This window comes from Salmo trutta, chromosome 13 (assembly GCF_901001165.1).
Source record: "Salmo trutta chromosome 13, fSalTru1.1, whole genome shotgun sequence".
Lineage (NCBI taxonomy): Eukaryota > Metazoa > Chordata > Actinopteri > Salmoniformes > Salmonidae > Salmo > Salmo trutta.
The window spans coordinates 19,093,975-19,108,488 of NC_042969.1; the positions used below are offsets into that span (position 1 = coordinate 19,093,975).

At 41.9% G+C, this 14,514-nt stretch overlaps 1 protein-coding gene across 2 annotated transcripts in view; it reads left to right on the forward strand.

Annotated features, from left to right (window-relative positions):
* LOC115205391 (platelet-derived growth factor receptor beta) overlaps positions 1-14,156 on the forward strand; it is a 49,526-nt gene extending 35,370 nt beyond the window's left edge. Inside the window, exons 7-23 of one of the 2 annotated variants that reach the window (XM_029771337.1) lie at positions 1,137-1,317; positions 1,733-1,848; positions 2,130-2,253; positions 2,553-2,761; positions 3,054-3,148; positions 3,282-3,414; positions 6,795-6,899; positions 7,053-7,163; positions 7,418-7,577; positions 7,802-7,968; positions 8,463-8,581; positions 8,771-8,893; positions 9,121-9,232; positions 9,746-9,845; positions 9,977-10,082; positions 11,619-11,902; positions 12,343-14,156. In XM_029771337.1, the coding sequence (XP_029627197.1) occupies positions 1,137-1,317; positions 1,733-1,848; positions 2,130-2,253; positions 2,553-2,761; positions 3,054-3,148; positions 3,282-3,414; positions 6,795-6,899; positions 7,053-7,163; positions 7,418-7,577; positions 7,802-7,968; positions 8,463-8,581; positions 8,771-8,893; positions 9,121-9,232; positions 9,746-9,845; positions 9,977-10,082; positions 11,619-11,902; positions 12,343-12,496 (2,399 nt within the window). In that variant the 3' untranslated portion in view covers positions 12,497-14,156. The remainder of the gene's footprint in view (positions 1-1,136; positions 1,318-1,732; positions 1,849-2,129; positions 2,254-2,552; positions 2,762-3,053; positions 3,149-3,281; positions 3,415-6,794; positions 6,900-7,052; positions 7,164-7,417; positions 7,578-7,801; positions 7,969-8,462; positions 8,582-8,770; positions 8,894-9,120; positions 9,233-9,745; positions 9,846-9,976; positions 10,083-11,618; positions 11,903-12,342) is intronic. The other variant, XM_029771338.1, reaches the window with a different exon arrangement.
* The last annotated feature ends 358 nt before the right edge of the window (positions 14,157-14,514 follow it).

The following is a 14,514-nucleotide window of genomic DNA, read 5'->3' on the forward strand; positions in this document are numbered from 1 at the left end:
ACCATCAATTAAAATCAAACTAATATTGAATTATTATTTTTAATAACATTAATCTACAAAATTCTCTAATCTGAGGGCTTGTATAGAATCAGAAACAGCATTGCAAACTGGAAATGTTTTTTTTTAAATCTGTGTTTTTAACTTCTGAAGTTACTTCAAATGATTAAGTCATTCAACTTAACTGCAGCTAACTAGCTGCAAATTGAAAGTCAACAATGTTTTTTTGAAGGGCAAAACCAACATTTCTCTCTTTCACCTTTTCCGTCTTTGAGGATTGGATGTAGCCTAAGCTACAGTCTCTGCTTACTCTGATCCCACTGAGGTGTGTTATATTTAGGCCACAGTAACCAGACATGTATAAACTGTCTAATTCAGAGCCAGGGTTTGCTTGCTGTGAATCTGTCTCTCTCCAGTGCTCCGGACGAATGCTCTGGACAGCCCACTGGAAATGACAGATCCTCGTTCCAACCAGTTCAATAGAGCACGTCATCAATCAAATCAAATCAAATTGTAGTTGTCACATGCACCGAATACAACCTTACCGTGAAATGCTTACTTACAAGCCCTTAACCAACAACGCAGTTCAAGAAATAGAGTTAAAAAAATATTTACTAAACAAACTAAAGTAAAAAATTTAATAAAAAGTAACAAAATAAAATAATGAGGCTATATACAGGGGGTACCGGTACCGAGTTGATATGCAGGGGTACAGGTTAGTCGAGGTAATTTGTACATGTACAGTAGGTAGGGGTAAAGTGACTATGCATAGATAATAAACAGCAAGTAGAAGCAGTGTAAACAATGACTACCTCATTGTATACAGTACAGAACACTGTACCTAATCAGCAATAAACTGAATACAGTGCATTTAATACAAGGTACTTTTGATATCATGGTGTATAGGTTATCCTATACTGGGCACAAGACTATAAGAGCACTATAAGAGCACTGGGTATAGAGCTATGGATCACGATGTAAAGGCCTAATGGTTTCTTCCCTTGCCTGGGTGCCAGTCTTTCTGTTTTATCCTATTAGTCTATTTCTTCCCTCCTGCAGGCCACATGTTCTTTCAGGAAGTAAACAGAGGTGCTCTACTTATAATGTGGTCACTAATGACAACCTTCCTCCTCCGTCAGAGCGAGGCTTCGTGGAGCTGAGGTCTGTCCAGGAGCGTAACGTCTCGGCCCAGCTGCACCAGAACGTAGAGCTGAGGGTTGAGATCGAGTCCTACCCCGCTCCACGTGTCCACTGGACCAAAGACAACGCCACCGTCAACGGAGACAACACCGTCATCACCAGGCAGGAGCACGAGACCAGGTCAGACCACCTGGACAATCATCAATTCTAATCAATTTGGAGATTGAATGTATCAATAACTTGGTCTGTTTGTCATTGCATGAAAGCAGAACAACAGATCAACAGGATTTACAAGTACACTTGCATGGTATGCAATGCATCACATTAGCCATTCATTGGGGAATTGACCCTCTCTGGTTCCTGCTGGGTGTTAAATGATGTAGCCTTGCTGTCTGAGAGGATTGGGTTATCTGCTGGTATTATCTTGCGTTGACTGATAGGAGCTGGATGTCTCAGAAGGTCTTAGGGTCTTACAGATGTTGATGGATTGATTAAGATGCTTTAGTCCTGCTAAAATATGTTTTTTCCAGGATCAGTTGTGAATGATTTCATGACGTTTATAACAGTGTGGCTCTACTTTTCTCTTCTAACTCAGGTACGTCAGCATGTTGACCTTGGTGAGGATCAGGACGGAACAGAAGGGACTTTACACTGTTCTCGTCGCCAACGGAGACGACACCAAGGAAGTGACATTTGATCTGGAGGTCAAAGGTGAGTAGCCTTCAAAGCAATATAAACCTTTGGGGTGTATCCCATTAGTCTTATGTGACTCCTCCTTTTCGTCATCAGCACTGAACTACATCCACCGTGGTCCATTGCTTTCACCGTCCCTATGCTTTGAGATCAGTGCAAATAAAGGAGAGGCGATGAGGATAAAAAGTATATTTAGATGTAAGACTATGGAGCGGCAACCGTGGCTCAACATTGACCTATACTTATCATCTAGAGTCGGGGGAGATATAGTTCCTAACCCTGTATCCCTGTCTGTGTAGTTCCCCCTCAGATCACAGACCTGTCGGACCACCACCTCCCAGGGAAGAGGCATGCAGTGACCTGTGTGGCCGAGGGGGTCCCCTCCCCCTCCATACAGTTTTTCAGCTGTGACAGCATGCTCAAGTGAGTCATGTCATCATGATCATCATCATCATCATCATCATCGTCATCACAGTCTCTGTCACACTGTGAACACTAGAGGGCACACTTTGCTTACACTCTTTTTTTGCCGTTTGTGTTTTTGTAATTGCAGTTTAAACTGAAGTCAGGCCAACTATGGTTTATTAGACTGCTTCTATACCCGAGTCTGCTCTGAGTGCATTAGCTGACAGCATTTACCTCTGACACAACTGAGTAGAGGTAGCAGTAGTAGTACACCTGTACTACTGCACTATTGACTATCATTAGAACATCTCTCCCAGGTGCAGTAACCGGAGCACAGTGTGGCAGCCCCTGGTGTCAGACACTGAGACCCTGAGTATTCAGACCAACATCAGCTTCAATGAGAGCCGTAAGGTGGGCCAAGTCCGCAGCCAGGTCACCTTCCACAAGCCCCAGCAGGTGACCGTCCGCTGTGAGGCCAGCAACGAGGGAGGAGTCCGCAGGAGAGACGTCAAACTGGTGTCCAGCAGTACGTATCTCAAATAGAAGACAAATTATTGATGATATTATATGAAGACATTATTTTATCTATGGGGTTCTATGTATCTACGCACACATACTGTATTCAAGGAAGGAAAAGTAGGCAACTCAAGTCCTGAAGAGTTGCAGGGTATGCAGGCTCTTGGTTCCAGTCCAGTACTAACAAATCTGATAATTCATAGTTTATGTTCTGGGTGAATGTTATACTAGGAAAAAATCTGTAGACTACTGTATTTCTACTATGTAATAGTTGGATGTTAATGTTCTGTGTTGTGTTCCAGCTCTGTTCTCCCAGGTGGCAGTGTTGGCTGCGGTTCTACCCCTGGTGGTCATCCTCATCACCTCCATCATCATCCTCATTGCTGTGTGGAGGAAGGTGAGACTACACAGAGAAGACACAGTGAATAATGTTTGAACAACTATGCACAATGCAGTACTACTATCAACTTACTCATAGTATCTCAATGTCCCTGAGTGATTGGGTAACTAACTATTCTGTGTTGCCTCAGAAGCCTCGCTATGAGATTAGGTGGAAGGTGATAGAGTCGGTGAGTCTGGATGGCCATGAGTACATCTACGTTGACCCCATCCACCTGCCCTACGACCTGGCCTGGGAGATGGCCCGAGACAGCCTGGTGCTGGGTAAGGACCAGGAACAATGGGAGAAGGGGGTACCAATGTACAATATACATTGCAGTGGCGGTCGGTGCTGTTTAAGATGAGGGAGGACAATTATTTTTTTCATGAGCATGGCCTTATTTCTATTACAGCATAATGGATGACTGTCATTCGTATTTCATTCACCCAGTTCAATATAACATTGATAGGTTTAGGCTTCTACATGATACTAGAATTTTCCACATACCCATCATGAGGTTGTAGAACCTAGCCTGTGAATGAAAGTTTACAGCATAGTTGCACAGGTCGAGAGAAATTTGGGTAATCAAGGTGACAGACATTGATACATTCAATACCGTCTTGCACATTCAGGTATGTTTATCCCCGTTTCATTCTGTTTGCTTCCGTTTAAGAAACGTTTTTCAACAGAATCAGCAGAATGAATACACCCCCGATCATACGCAAACACAGTTCAGTTTCATAGTAGCCACATACAAACAGCATGATCATTTTGCTCATTGTATAATTCCTTCTCGCATCTACGCACTCTCCTCCTCACCTTTTCGCTTTGCTTGTGGACTTCAGTGCACAACACATCAGCTGTCTGACCAGGCAAAAAAACCTTTCCAAGCCAAACCTTCATATCATCACCTAACCGCTACACACAGCCTACATCTTTGTCACCATATTAATGTCATAGTAAACATACACAATATATACAAAAGTATGTGGACACCACTTCAAATGAGTGGATTCGGCTATTTCAGCCACACCCATTGCTGACAGATGTATAAAATCGAGCACAAATCCATGCACTCTCCATAGACAAACATTGGCAGTAGAATGGCCTTACTGAAGAGCTCAGACTTTCAACATGGCGCCGTCAACAAGTCAGTTCGTAAAAATTGTCTGTCCTCAGTTGCAACAAGGTCTACCGAGTTCCAAACTGCCTCTGGAAACAACGTCAGCACAATAATTGTTCGTCGGGAGCTTCATGAAATGGATTTCCAATGCCAAGCAGCCGCACACAGGCCTAAGATCACCATGCGCAATGCCAAGAGTCGGCTGGAGTGGTGTAAAGCTTGCAGCCATTGTGCTCTGGAGCAGTGAAAACGCATTCTTTGGAGTGAAGAATCACCTTTCACCATCTGGCATTCCGACAATCGAATCTGGGTTTGGGAGATGCCAGGAGAACACTACCTGCCCCAATGCATAGTGCCAACTATACATTTTGGTGGAGGAGGAATAATGGCTGTTTTTCATGGTTCAGGCTAGGCCCCTTAGTTCAAGTGAAGGGAAATCTTAATGCTACAGCATACAATGACATTCTAGATGATTCTGTGCTTCAAACTTTGTGGCAACAGTTTGGGGAAGGCCCTTTCCTGTTTCAGCATGACAATGCCCCCATGCACAGAGCGACATCCATACAGAAATGATTTGTCGAGGTCGGTGTGGAAGAACTTGACTAGCCTGCACAGAGCCCTGACCTCAATCCTATCAAACACCTTTAGGATGAATTGGAACGCCGACTGTGAGCCAGGCCTTATCGCCCAACATCAATGCCCAACCTCACTAATTCTCTTGTGGCTGAATGGAAGCAAGTCCCTGCAGCAAAGTTCCAACATCTAGTGGAAAGCCTTCCCAGAAGAGTGGAGGCTGTTATAGCAGCAAAGGGGAAAACTCCATATTAATGCCCATGATTTTGGATTGAGATGTTCAACAAGCAGGTGTCCACATACTTTTGGTGATGTAGTGTACCTACTAGAACTAACGCGTTAGTAAACCGGCTGCAATCATGCAATACAGTGTACAGTCAGTAAACAGTTTAGCAGTTACACCGGTGGGCCCCGGTGGCAATAAATTACTTAAACCAAAAGCTTACCTTAACTTGGAAGAGTTGGAGTAGCCATAGCCAGCTAGCTTATATAGCATCCCTCTCTGAGCCAGGTGTTTGAATAAGCTAAAATAGCTAGCTCCATTCGCTAAGTGAAAGTGAAAAAATATATAACTAAATCTTTCTCTCTCTCTTGATTTCTCTTGCTTTTCCTTCATTTTTAAAGAAATGAACTTGTTCAGAACTGTTCAACTATTGTCTCTCTTTCTTTGAGTCAACTACTCACCACATTTTATGTACTGCAGTGCTAGCTAGCTGTAGCTTTTGCTTTCAGTACTACATTCATTCTCTGATCCTTTGATTGGGTGGACAACATGTCAGTTGATGCTGCAAGGGCTTTGATAGGTTGGAGGACATCCTCAGGAAGTTGTCATAATTACTGTGCAAGTTTATGGAAGGGGGTGAGAATCATGATCCTCCTAGGTTTTGTAATGAAGTCAATGTACCCAGATGAAGACCGAAACTAGCTGTCTTCTGACTTCACCATGATGCTACACTACAGAGTGCTGTTAAGGCTATTGTAGACCCTCATTGCTAAATAGTGTGTTTTAATCAATCCTGACTAGTCTCCTAGTCCCTGATGCTGAAAAACATCCCCACAGCATGATGCTGCCATCACCATGTTTGAGAGTCCTTTAGGTGCATTCTGGCAAACTCCAGGTTGGCTGTCATGTGCCTTTTACTGAGGAGTGACTTCCATCTGGCCACTCTACCATAAAGGCCTGATTGGTGGAGTTCTGCAGAGATGGTTGTCCGTCTGGAAGGTTCTCCCATCGCCACAGAGGAACTCCAGAGCTCTGTCAGAGTGACCATTGGTCACCTGGCTGACCAAGGCCCTTCTCCACTGATTGCTCAGTTTGGCTGGGCTGACAGCTATAGGAAGAGTCTTGGTGGTTCCAAACTTCTTCCATTTATGAATGATGGAGGCCACTCTGTTCCTTCAATGCTGCAGACATTTTTTGGTACCCTTCCCTAGATCTGTACCTCAACACAATCCGGTCTCGGACCTCTACGGACCATTCCTTCGACATCATGGCTTGGCTTTTGCTCTGACATGCACTGTCAACTCTGGGACCTTATATAGACAGGTGTGTGCCTTTCCAAATCATGTCCAATCAATTGAATTTACCACAGGTGGTAAACATTTCAAGGATGATCAATGGAAACAGGATGCACCTGAGCTCAATATCGAGTCTTATAGCAAAATGTCTGAATACTTATATAAATAAGGTATTTCTGTTTTCTCTTTGTCATTATAGGTTATTGTGTGTAGATTGATGAGGGATTTTTTAAAAATCCATTTTAGAATAAAGCTGTAACGTAACAAAATGTGGAAAAAGGGAAGTGGTCTGAATACTTTCCGAATGCACTGTATATGCGGATACCGGCAATATTTATTTGATAGTGTATTTAATAGGGACAATACAAGTTAAAACGTTGACATATTGATTGTTCTGATTTGGGCAATGTTTGTGTTTCTGACTTGAGCCATGTTTGTGTTGTGTTCCAGGTCGTACTCTTGGGTCCGGGGCGTTTGGCAGGGTGGTCGAGGCGACTGCCTATGGTCTCGGTCATTCCCAGTCCAGCACGAAAGTGGCAGTGAAAATGCTCAAATGTAAGTGATAACAATCATCTTCAGATGCAGTTTTAATTCAATATGTTTCTGCTTTAGCCAACTTGTCCTTGGTTTGTTTGGTAAGATAACAATCCAGTGTCAGTCTTATTTCCTGTTCACTAACCTTTGTGTCCTCTGACCTCTGACCCCCAGCCACAGCCAGGAGGAGTGAGACCCAGGCTCTGATGTCAGAGCTGAAGATCATGAGCCACCTGGGGCCTCATCTCAACATCGTCAACCTGCTGGGAGCCTGCACCAAACAGGGTGAGCTCTGCCCCCCATCACCACAGCAACAAACCCAAACTAAAGTCATTAGCCTCTGAAATCCCATGCCCAGGGCAACACCATGTATATTGGAACATTGTTAATGTGGGAGGCAACCCATCTGCCTAGGGAGACTATAGCGTCATAGCTACAAACTTTCAATTTGATTAACCACATAACTGCATGTGTAACACACAAATGATTCCCTGATGAAGATAAATAATTGTCCTTTATTTGTGACTTTCACATCTCAGGTCCTCTCTACCTGGTGACGGAGTACTGTCGCTATGGAGACCTGGTGGACTACTTACACAGGAACAAGCACACATTCTTGCAGTACTACGCTGAGAAGAACCAGGAGGACTCTGGCTGCCGCATCTCTGGAGGGAGCACCCCTCTCAGCCAGAGGAAAGGGTGAGTGCTACCTCCTCTTCTGGGGCTCAGGCCTGTGTTTGGAAGATAAAGTAGAGGTTAAATGTATAACCACATATGAATGGGAGCAAAAAAGACAAGCTGTCAATTACAAAAATGAGGCCATACATACATTGAACATTTGTTTGTGGTTTTTTTCCACTATCCTAATGTTTCCCAAATATATTGGCAGCCACTATCCTAATGTGTCCCAAACATCTTGGCAGCTACGTGTCGTTTGGCAGTGAGTTTGACGGTGGCTACATGGACATGAGTAAGGACGAGCCCACGGTGTACGTCCCCATGCAGGAGCTTAAAGACACCATCAAATACACTGACATCCAACCTTCTCCCTATGAGTCGCCCTACCAGCACCACCTTTACCAGGAACAAGGTACAGAGTCCAAGAAATACATGCTAATAACAAAGCCAAAGTGTACTGTATACTTTGTACAATGTAGGTCTATTGCATGGGAGCCTGGTATAGGAGAACTGTCTCATTGTAATGGCTGGAATGGAATATCAGACACATCAAACATATGGAAATCACATGTTTGACTCCGTTCCATTAATTCCATTTCAGCCATTACAATGAGCCCGCCCTCCTATAGCTCCTCCCACCAGCCTCCTCTTGTCTATTGCATGCCAGACATATGGGAAGCACATGTGAAAGGATGGGCGGACTGACTGGCAGACAGGAAAGGACAGTGATATTGTTTATTTGACCTCCAGAAGCCTCTCTGTGTATTTTAGCAAGTCGACGTCACTATACACATACCGTATATGCTGTCCATGTGTAACACCTGAACACCGATTCACCTTTACATTGTCTCCTTCCTCTTTTTGACCTCTGAACCCTTCCATCAATGTCTCTGCCCTCCCTGCCAGACCAGACCACAGTGGACAGTGCCCTGGTCATCAGTGACTGCCCTACCCTCAGCTATTCTGACCTCATTGGCTTCAGCTACCAGGTGGCCAAGGGCATGGAGTTCCTCGCCTCCAAGAACGTATGTTATGTTATATTGTATTATTTTAGTTGAATCCAAACTTTATTGCTCTATATTTATGTATTATTCTTTATTGTGCCAGATAAGTAAAGTACAGACCTGGATATAGAATGTACTTCATCATCTGTACTAAATGTCCCAGCTGACCATGTCTCCCTGTAACCCTGTTGTTGAACCCTGTCCTCCCAGTGTGTCCATCGTGACCTGGCTGCCAGGAACGTGTTGATCTGTGAGGGGAAGCTGGTGAAGATCTGTGACTTTGGTCTGGCCAGAGACATCATGCACGACTCCAACTACGTATCCAAAGGCAGCGTGAGTGGCAGGCTCACTCAGAGTCACTCAGGGTCACTCATACACATGAAACATGACATGACCATTATGGTAACCACTATGTACATTTTGAAAGATAACAGTAAGATAACACCATAGATTAGGACCTTCAACCTACTTCAATTGTAATTAGCCATAACTGCCGCTGTAACCTATTTCTCAGTACCTGGCTGATGCTAATCTTACCTCTGACCTCTTCCCCCTCTCAGACGTTCCTTCCTCTTAAGTGGATGGCCCCAGAGAGTATCTTCCATAACCTGTACACCACCCTGAGTGACGTGTGGTCCTACGGCATCCTGCTCTGGGAGATCTTCACCCTGGGTACGAGGACATACATGAAACAGAACCCATGAATTATTAATAGATAGATCGAAGACACAAGATTACTGTTTGATTAAACCGAAATAACCTATTAACTGGAGTTCATTTACATTCAGAAATATTAGTAGTAGTATGGGTGCAACTTTTGATTACATGACCCTGTTTATTTAATATGTACGTATTAAGGTTTCACTCTGTCTAAACAGACAGGCAATGAAGTTTAGGATTATCTAATCCTGAGTCTGTCTTCAGGGTCAGATGAGCTCTTGTTGTTATCTACAGTCAGGGTTCATAATCAATTCATTTGGGGATTTTTAAAACGTTTTTGAAACTGCCGTGACAACAAGAGCACCTATTGAGAAGTTGTTCATTTCGGGTGAAGCCGCGTGATTTGCAAACAACGTTTTTCTTGGAAAACAAAACTTTTGGAAACTCTTGATTCAGCATGACTTTAAGATTTTAACAGTACATTCAGACTAATCAGCCTTTAAATATTGTTTTATGTTCTGACAGGAGGAGCTCCCTACCCTGATCTGCCCATGAATGAGCTGTTCTACAGTGCCTTAAAGAGAGGATATCGCATGGCCAAACCTAACCATGCCACCGATGAAGTGTAAGTCTCTAGAATGGCACCAAGACCATCCCTCCCAAAGACCTCCCTTAAAGAGTCATCAGGATTCTAGTATTGTGTGTCAGAGTGAATTTAAGAAAGAAAATTTATATTTTCTGTACCTTGTCCTTCAGTTATGAAGTCATGCAGAAGTGCTGGGATGAGAAGTACGAGAGAAGGCCAGAGTTCTCTTTTCTGGTGCACACAATGGGGAACATGCTCACAGACAGCTATAAAAAGGTACCTTATTAATATACAGGGTTCTTCCGCATTACATGTATCTGTGCATCTGAGGACCAAGGTGTTTCCACATTGACATACACTACCGTTCAAAAGTTTCACTTAGAAATGTCCTAGTTTTTGAAAGAAAAGCAAATTTTTTGTCCATTAAAATAAGATGAAATTGATCAGAAATACAGTGTAGACATTGTTAATGTTGTAAAAGACTATTGTAGCTGGAAATGGCTGATTTTTAATGGAATATCTTCATAGGTGTACAGAGGCTCATTATCAGCAACCATCACTCCTGTGTTCCAATGGCACGTTGTGTTGGCTAATCCAAGTTTATCATTTTAAAAGGCTAATTGATCATTAGAAAACCCTTTTGCAATTATGTTAGCACAGCTGAAAACAATTGTTCTGATTAAAGAAGCAATAAAACTGGCCTTCTTTAGACTAGTTGAGTATCTGGAGAATCAGAATTTGTGTTTTCGATTACAGGCTCAAAATGTCCAGAAACAAAGAACTTTCTTCTGAAACCCGTCAGTCTATTCTTATTACTGAGAAATTAAGTGAAGAGGTGATTCCGGGATGCTGGCCTTCTACGCAGAGTTGCAAAGAAAAAGTAATATCTCAGACTGGCCAATAAAAAGAAAAGATTAAGATGGGCAAAAGAACACAGACACGGGACAGAGGAACTCTGCCTAGAGGCCAGCATCTCGGAGTCGCCTTTCACTGTTGAAGTTGAGACTGGTGTTTTGCGGGTACTATTTAATGAAGCTGCCAGTTGAGGACTTGTGAGGCATCTGTTTCTCAAACTAGACACTCTACTGTACTTGTCCTCTTGCTCAGTTGTGCACCGGGGCCTCCCACTCCTCTTTCTATTCTGGTTAGAGACAGTTTGCGCTGTTCTGTGAAAGGAGTAGTACACAGCGTGGTACAAGATCTTCAGTTTCTTTGCAATTTCCCGCATGGAATAGCCTTCATTTCTCAGAACAAGAACAGATGGACGAGTTTCAGAAGAAAGTTCTTTGTTTCTGGACATTTTGAGCCTGTAATCGAACCCACAAATTCTGATTCTCCAGATACTCAACTAGTCTAAAGAAGGCCAGTTTTATTGCTTCTTTAATCAGAACAATTGTTTTCAGCTGTGCTAACATAATTGCAAAAGGGTTTTCTAATGATCAATTAGCCTTTTAAAATGATAAACTTGGATTAGCTAACACAATGTGCCATTGGAACACAGGAGTGATGGTTGCCGATAATGGTTCTCTGTACGCCTATGTAGATATTCCATAAAAAATCTGCCGTTTCCAGCTACAATAGTCATTTACAACATTAACAATGTCTACACACATTTCTGATCAATTTCATCTTATTTTAATGGACAAAAAATGTGCTTTTCTTTCAAAAACCAGGACATTTCTAAGTGACAACCAAACTTTTAAACGGTAGTGTATATGAAATATGTATGCATCGATTATGGATGTATGATTCATGTATCAGTTTGGTGTTTATTGATTGTTGACATACGTTATTGATTGTTTATTGGTGTAGAGATACTGCCAGGTCAACGATGAGTTCTTCAAGCGTGACCACCCAGCCGTGGTCCGCACCAAACCCAGGCTCTCCTCTCACTTCCCAACCCCGGCCCTAACCCCCTCCACCGCCCCTGCCACCCCCCAGGACACCAACCCCTACCCCTTCACTGGGGACTTCAGACCGGAGGCAGATGGTGAGGAAGCTTCCTACAACGACTACATCATCCCCATCCCGGACCCCAAGCCTGAGGAGGAAGTCTGCTCCGAGGCTGACGGCATGCCAACGAAAAGCATCGCGAGGTATAGCCATCTGACATACGGCTATATGACTGACTGACTGACTGACTGACTGTGACTGACTGACTGACTGACTGACTGACTGACTGACTGACTGACTGACTGACTGACGTGTGCCAAGTGCTTGGTATGCAGGACAGATGAGGCAGATTTACTCTAGAGAACCTTGTATTGTTACAACACCAACCCACACAGCCAGATGTGGGATTGAGACAAAAGCTGTCTTATGTTACCATGTATACATTGTGAGCTATAAGGATTGTGCATACAGTACAAAGGATATTTAAGCAGAAATCTAAGACGAGCCTAGATGGCTTTAAAGTGATAGTTTACATGGAATTTATATAGGCGCCTTACTGTGATTAATGCATAATTTTCACCTGAAATAAGCCATAGAATCCCAGATTGGTTTGTGAAAGAACGTGTGTTGTTATTCCCTGTAGTTCTCGGGCTCTGGAGGACGAGGAGGCTGATTCCATCTCCCAGGAGACAGTGGAGGCAGACACAATTCCAGAGGAGAAATATCTCCATGCCAACCAGGCCCTGATTCCACTGGAGTCCTCTGGAACACCGGAAGCGGAAGACAGCTTCCTGTAGGCCTTTCAGGGAACTTGGTGAAAGTATGACATTCCTGAATAGCTTTAGTGGATTGAGAGAAAATGTTCAATTAGAAGGTGACCCTAACAACACAAACAACTCCCACTGCTTTCGCAAATATTTCACAATTGGTGCTTTCAAAAGAATGCTGTGCTGAAAATCTATTCAAAATCTATATTTACTATGAGAGAGAGTGACACATTTAATCATTGATGATTGTTTATTGATGATGCAAAATACTCCATCTTGAATAGAGGGATCATTTGCAAAGCCCTCACATAAGAATTGTAAATAATCAGTATCACATAAGAATTTACTTTTAAGTTAGGGATTCACGATTTGTAAAATACTGTAGCATTGTGGTCACTATTGCAGTGTTTCTATGGTGATTTGTATTCACATTTTTCCTTTCACATGTGTTATATTTTTATGTTATTTTGTATTTTATTAGGATCCCCATTAGCACCAGCTACTCTTCATGGGGTCCACACGAAACATGAAACATAACATAATACAGAACATTAATAGACAAGAACAGCTCAAGGACAGAACTACATGCAGAACTATATACATTATGAAGATAAAAACAGTAAGCCTCCAAAACTCTTTCAGTTTTCAAAATCACTAAAAGTGGAGCATGTACTGTTACATTTTGCTTGTGTGAAAAAGTTCCAGTTTTCGGGCAGGTATTTTAGTTAGTAAAAAAAAGACATTAACACAATCTTATGGCATCTATACTTCTCAACATTAATTGAATATGATATTCTCGTTGCACTGAGGATTTTTGGTTTGTTTGTGTTCTTAAGTTACAAATGCGTACTTTCTATTTTCTACTCCAGGTTATTTTGCGAGAATGTAATTCATTTTGAGAAGAGCTAAACATACATCAGCCTTAATTGAGCAGAACATTAAACACTCAGTAAATGGTATGTCTCAAATTATCATTTTATGTTGTCTTTAGTTTTATATAGATTTATTTTTACATTTTATATAGTGTTTGTTTTAAACAATTCTGTATAAATGTTGCACTTTATAATGTTCAGGAAAACATTTCCAAGAAAAGGATTTAAGGTACAGTACATAAGAGATTGAATGATGTATGAGAGATATGAAACAAATGTATGTTTTTACACGGCGGTACTGACTGAATGAGAAATAATCTGAGCATATCACTGCCTTAGCACACCTGGTACAAGATTAGTACGTTGTTTTGTACTGTGACTATGATTGACATCGTTGAAGTGCTTTTGTATTGTATAAAGTTCTATGAAAGAGACAAATATATGGCCTATAGTATTCATACAAAGGATATACAATAAGCATTTCTATGGAAGGAGATCTTTTACAGAAATATGGCTATAAAGATTTGAATCTATATTCTTGAAGCAATTATATGATACCTGAGATAATTTGTCACTTGCTCGCAGAGGTTCTCCTATCGTGACATACACTACCAGTGAAATATAGAGGATATGCTTTCTTGTACATATTTGTCACATGGTATAGGAACACAGAATGCAGAACACTACATATTGTAGAATATTCACCACACACACGCTATGGTACCAAAGCTTCTCTGTATGTTTACGAATGTATTGTTATATGTAGTTTATAAGCGTTTATGTGAAAATAAAAGTTTTATAATGAAAATATGATAGATCATTTCATTTTGTCCTTACTGTCTTCTTTTAAATTAGCTAATGAGGGACAGTTCCTGTTGTCTATTTTTTAATTGTTCAATGACATGCAGAGTACTGCTATTTAAAAGAAAATATGAATTGTGTTGTTCAGCTGTCATAACTTCAACAACAACACATGCTTGCTACACAGACTCGTCTTTTAATGCTTTGGCTTTATTCAATCAATGTAGAAGAGATAAAACGTCCCCACATGAATTGAGCCTAACTCAAAGAGCTAGCTGTTGAGAATCAGCAAATCCAAACAAACTTCCCCAAGCCCAGCTAGACTTATATCATCCCTTATAAACCAGTCCTATCAAAGCCTCTCTTTTTCGAGCC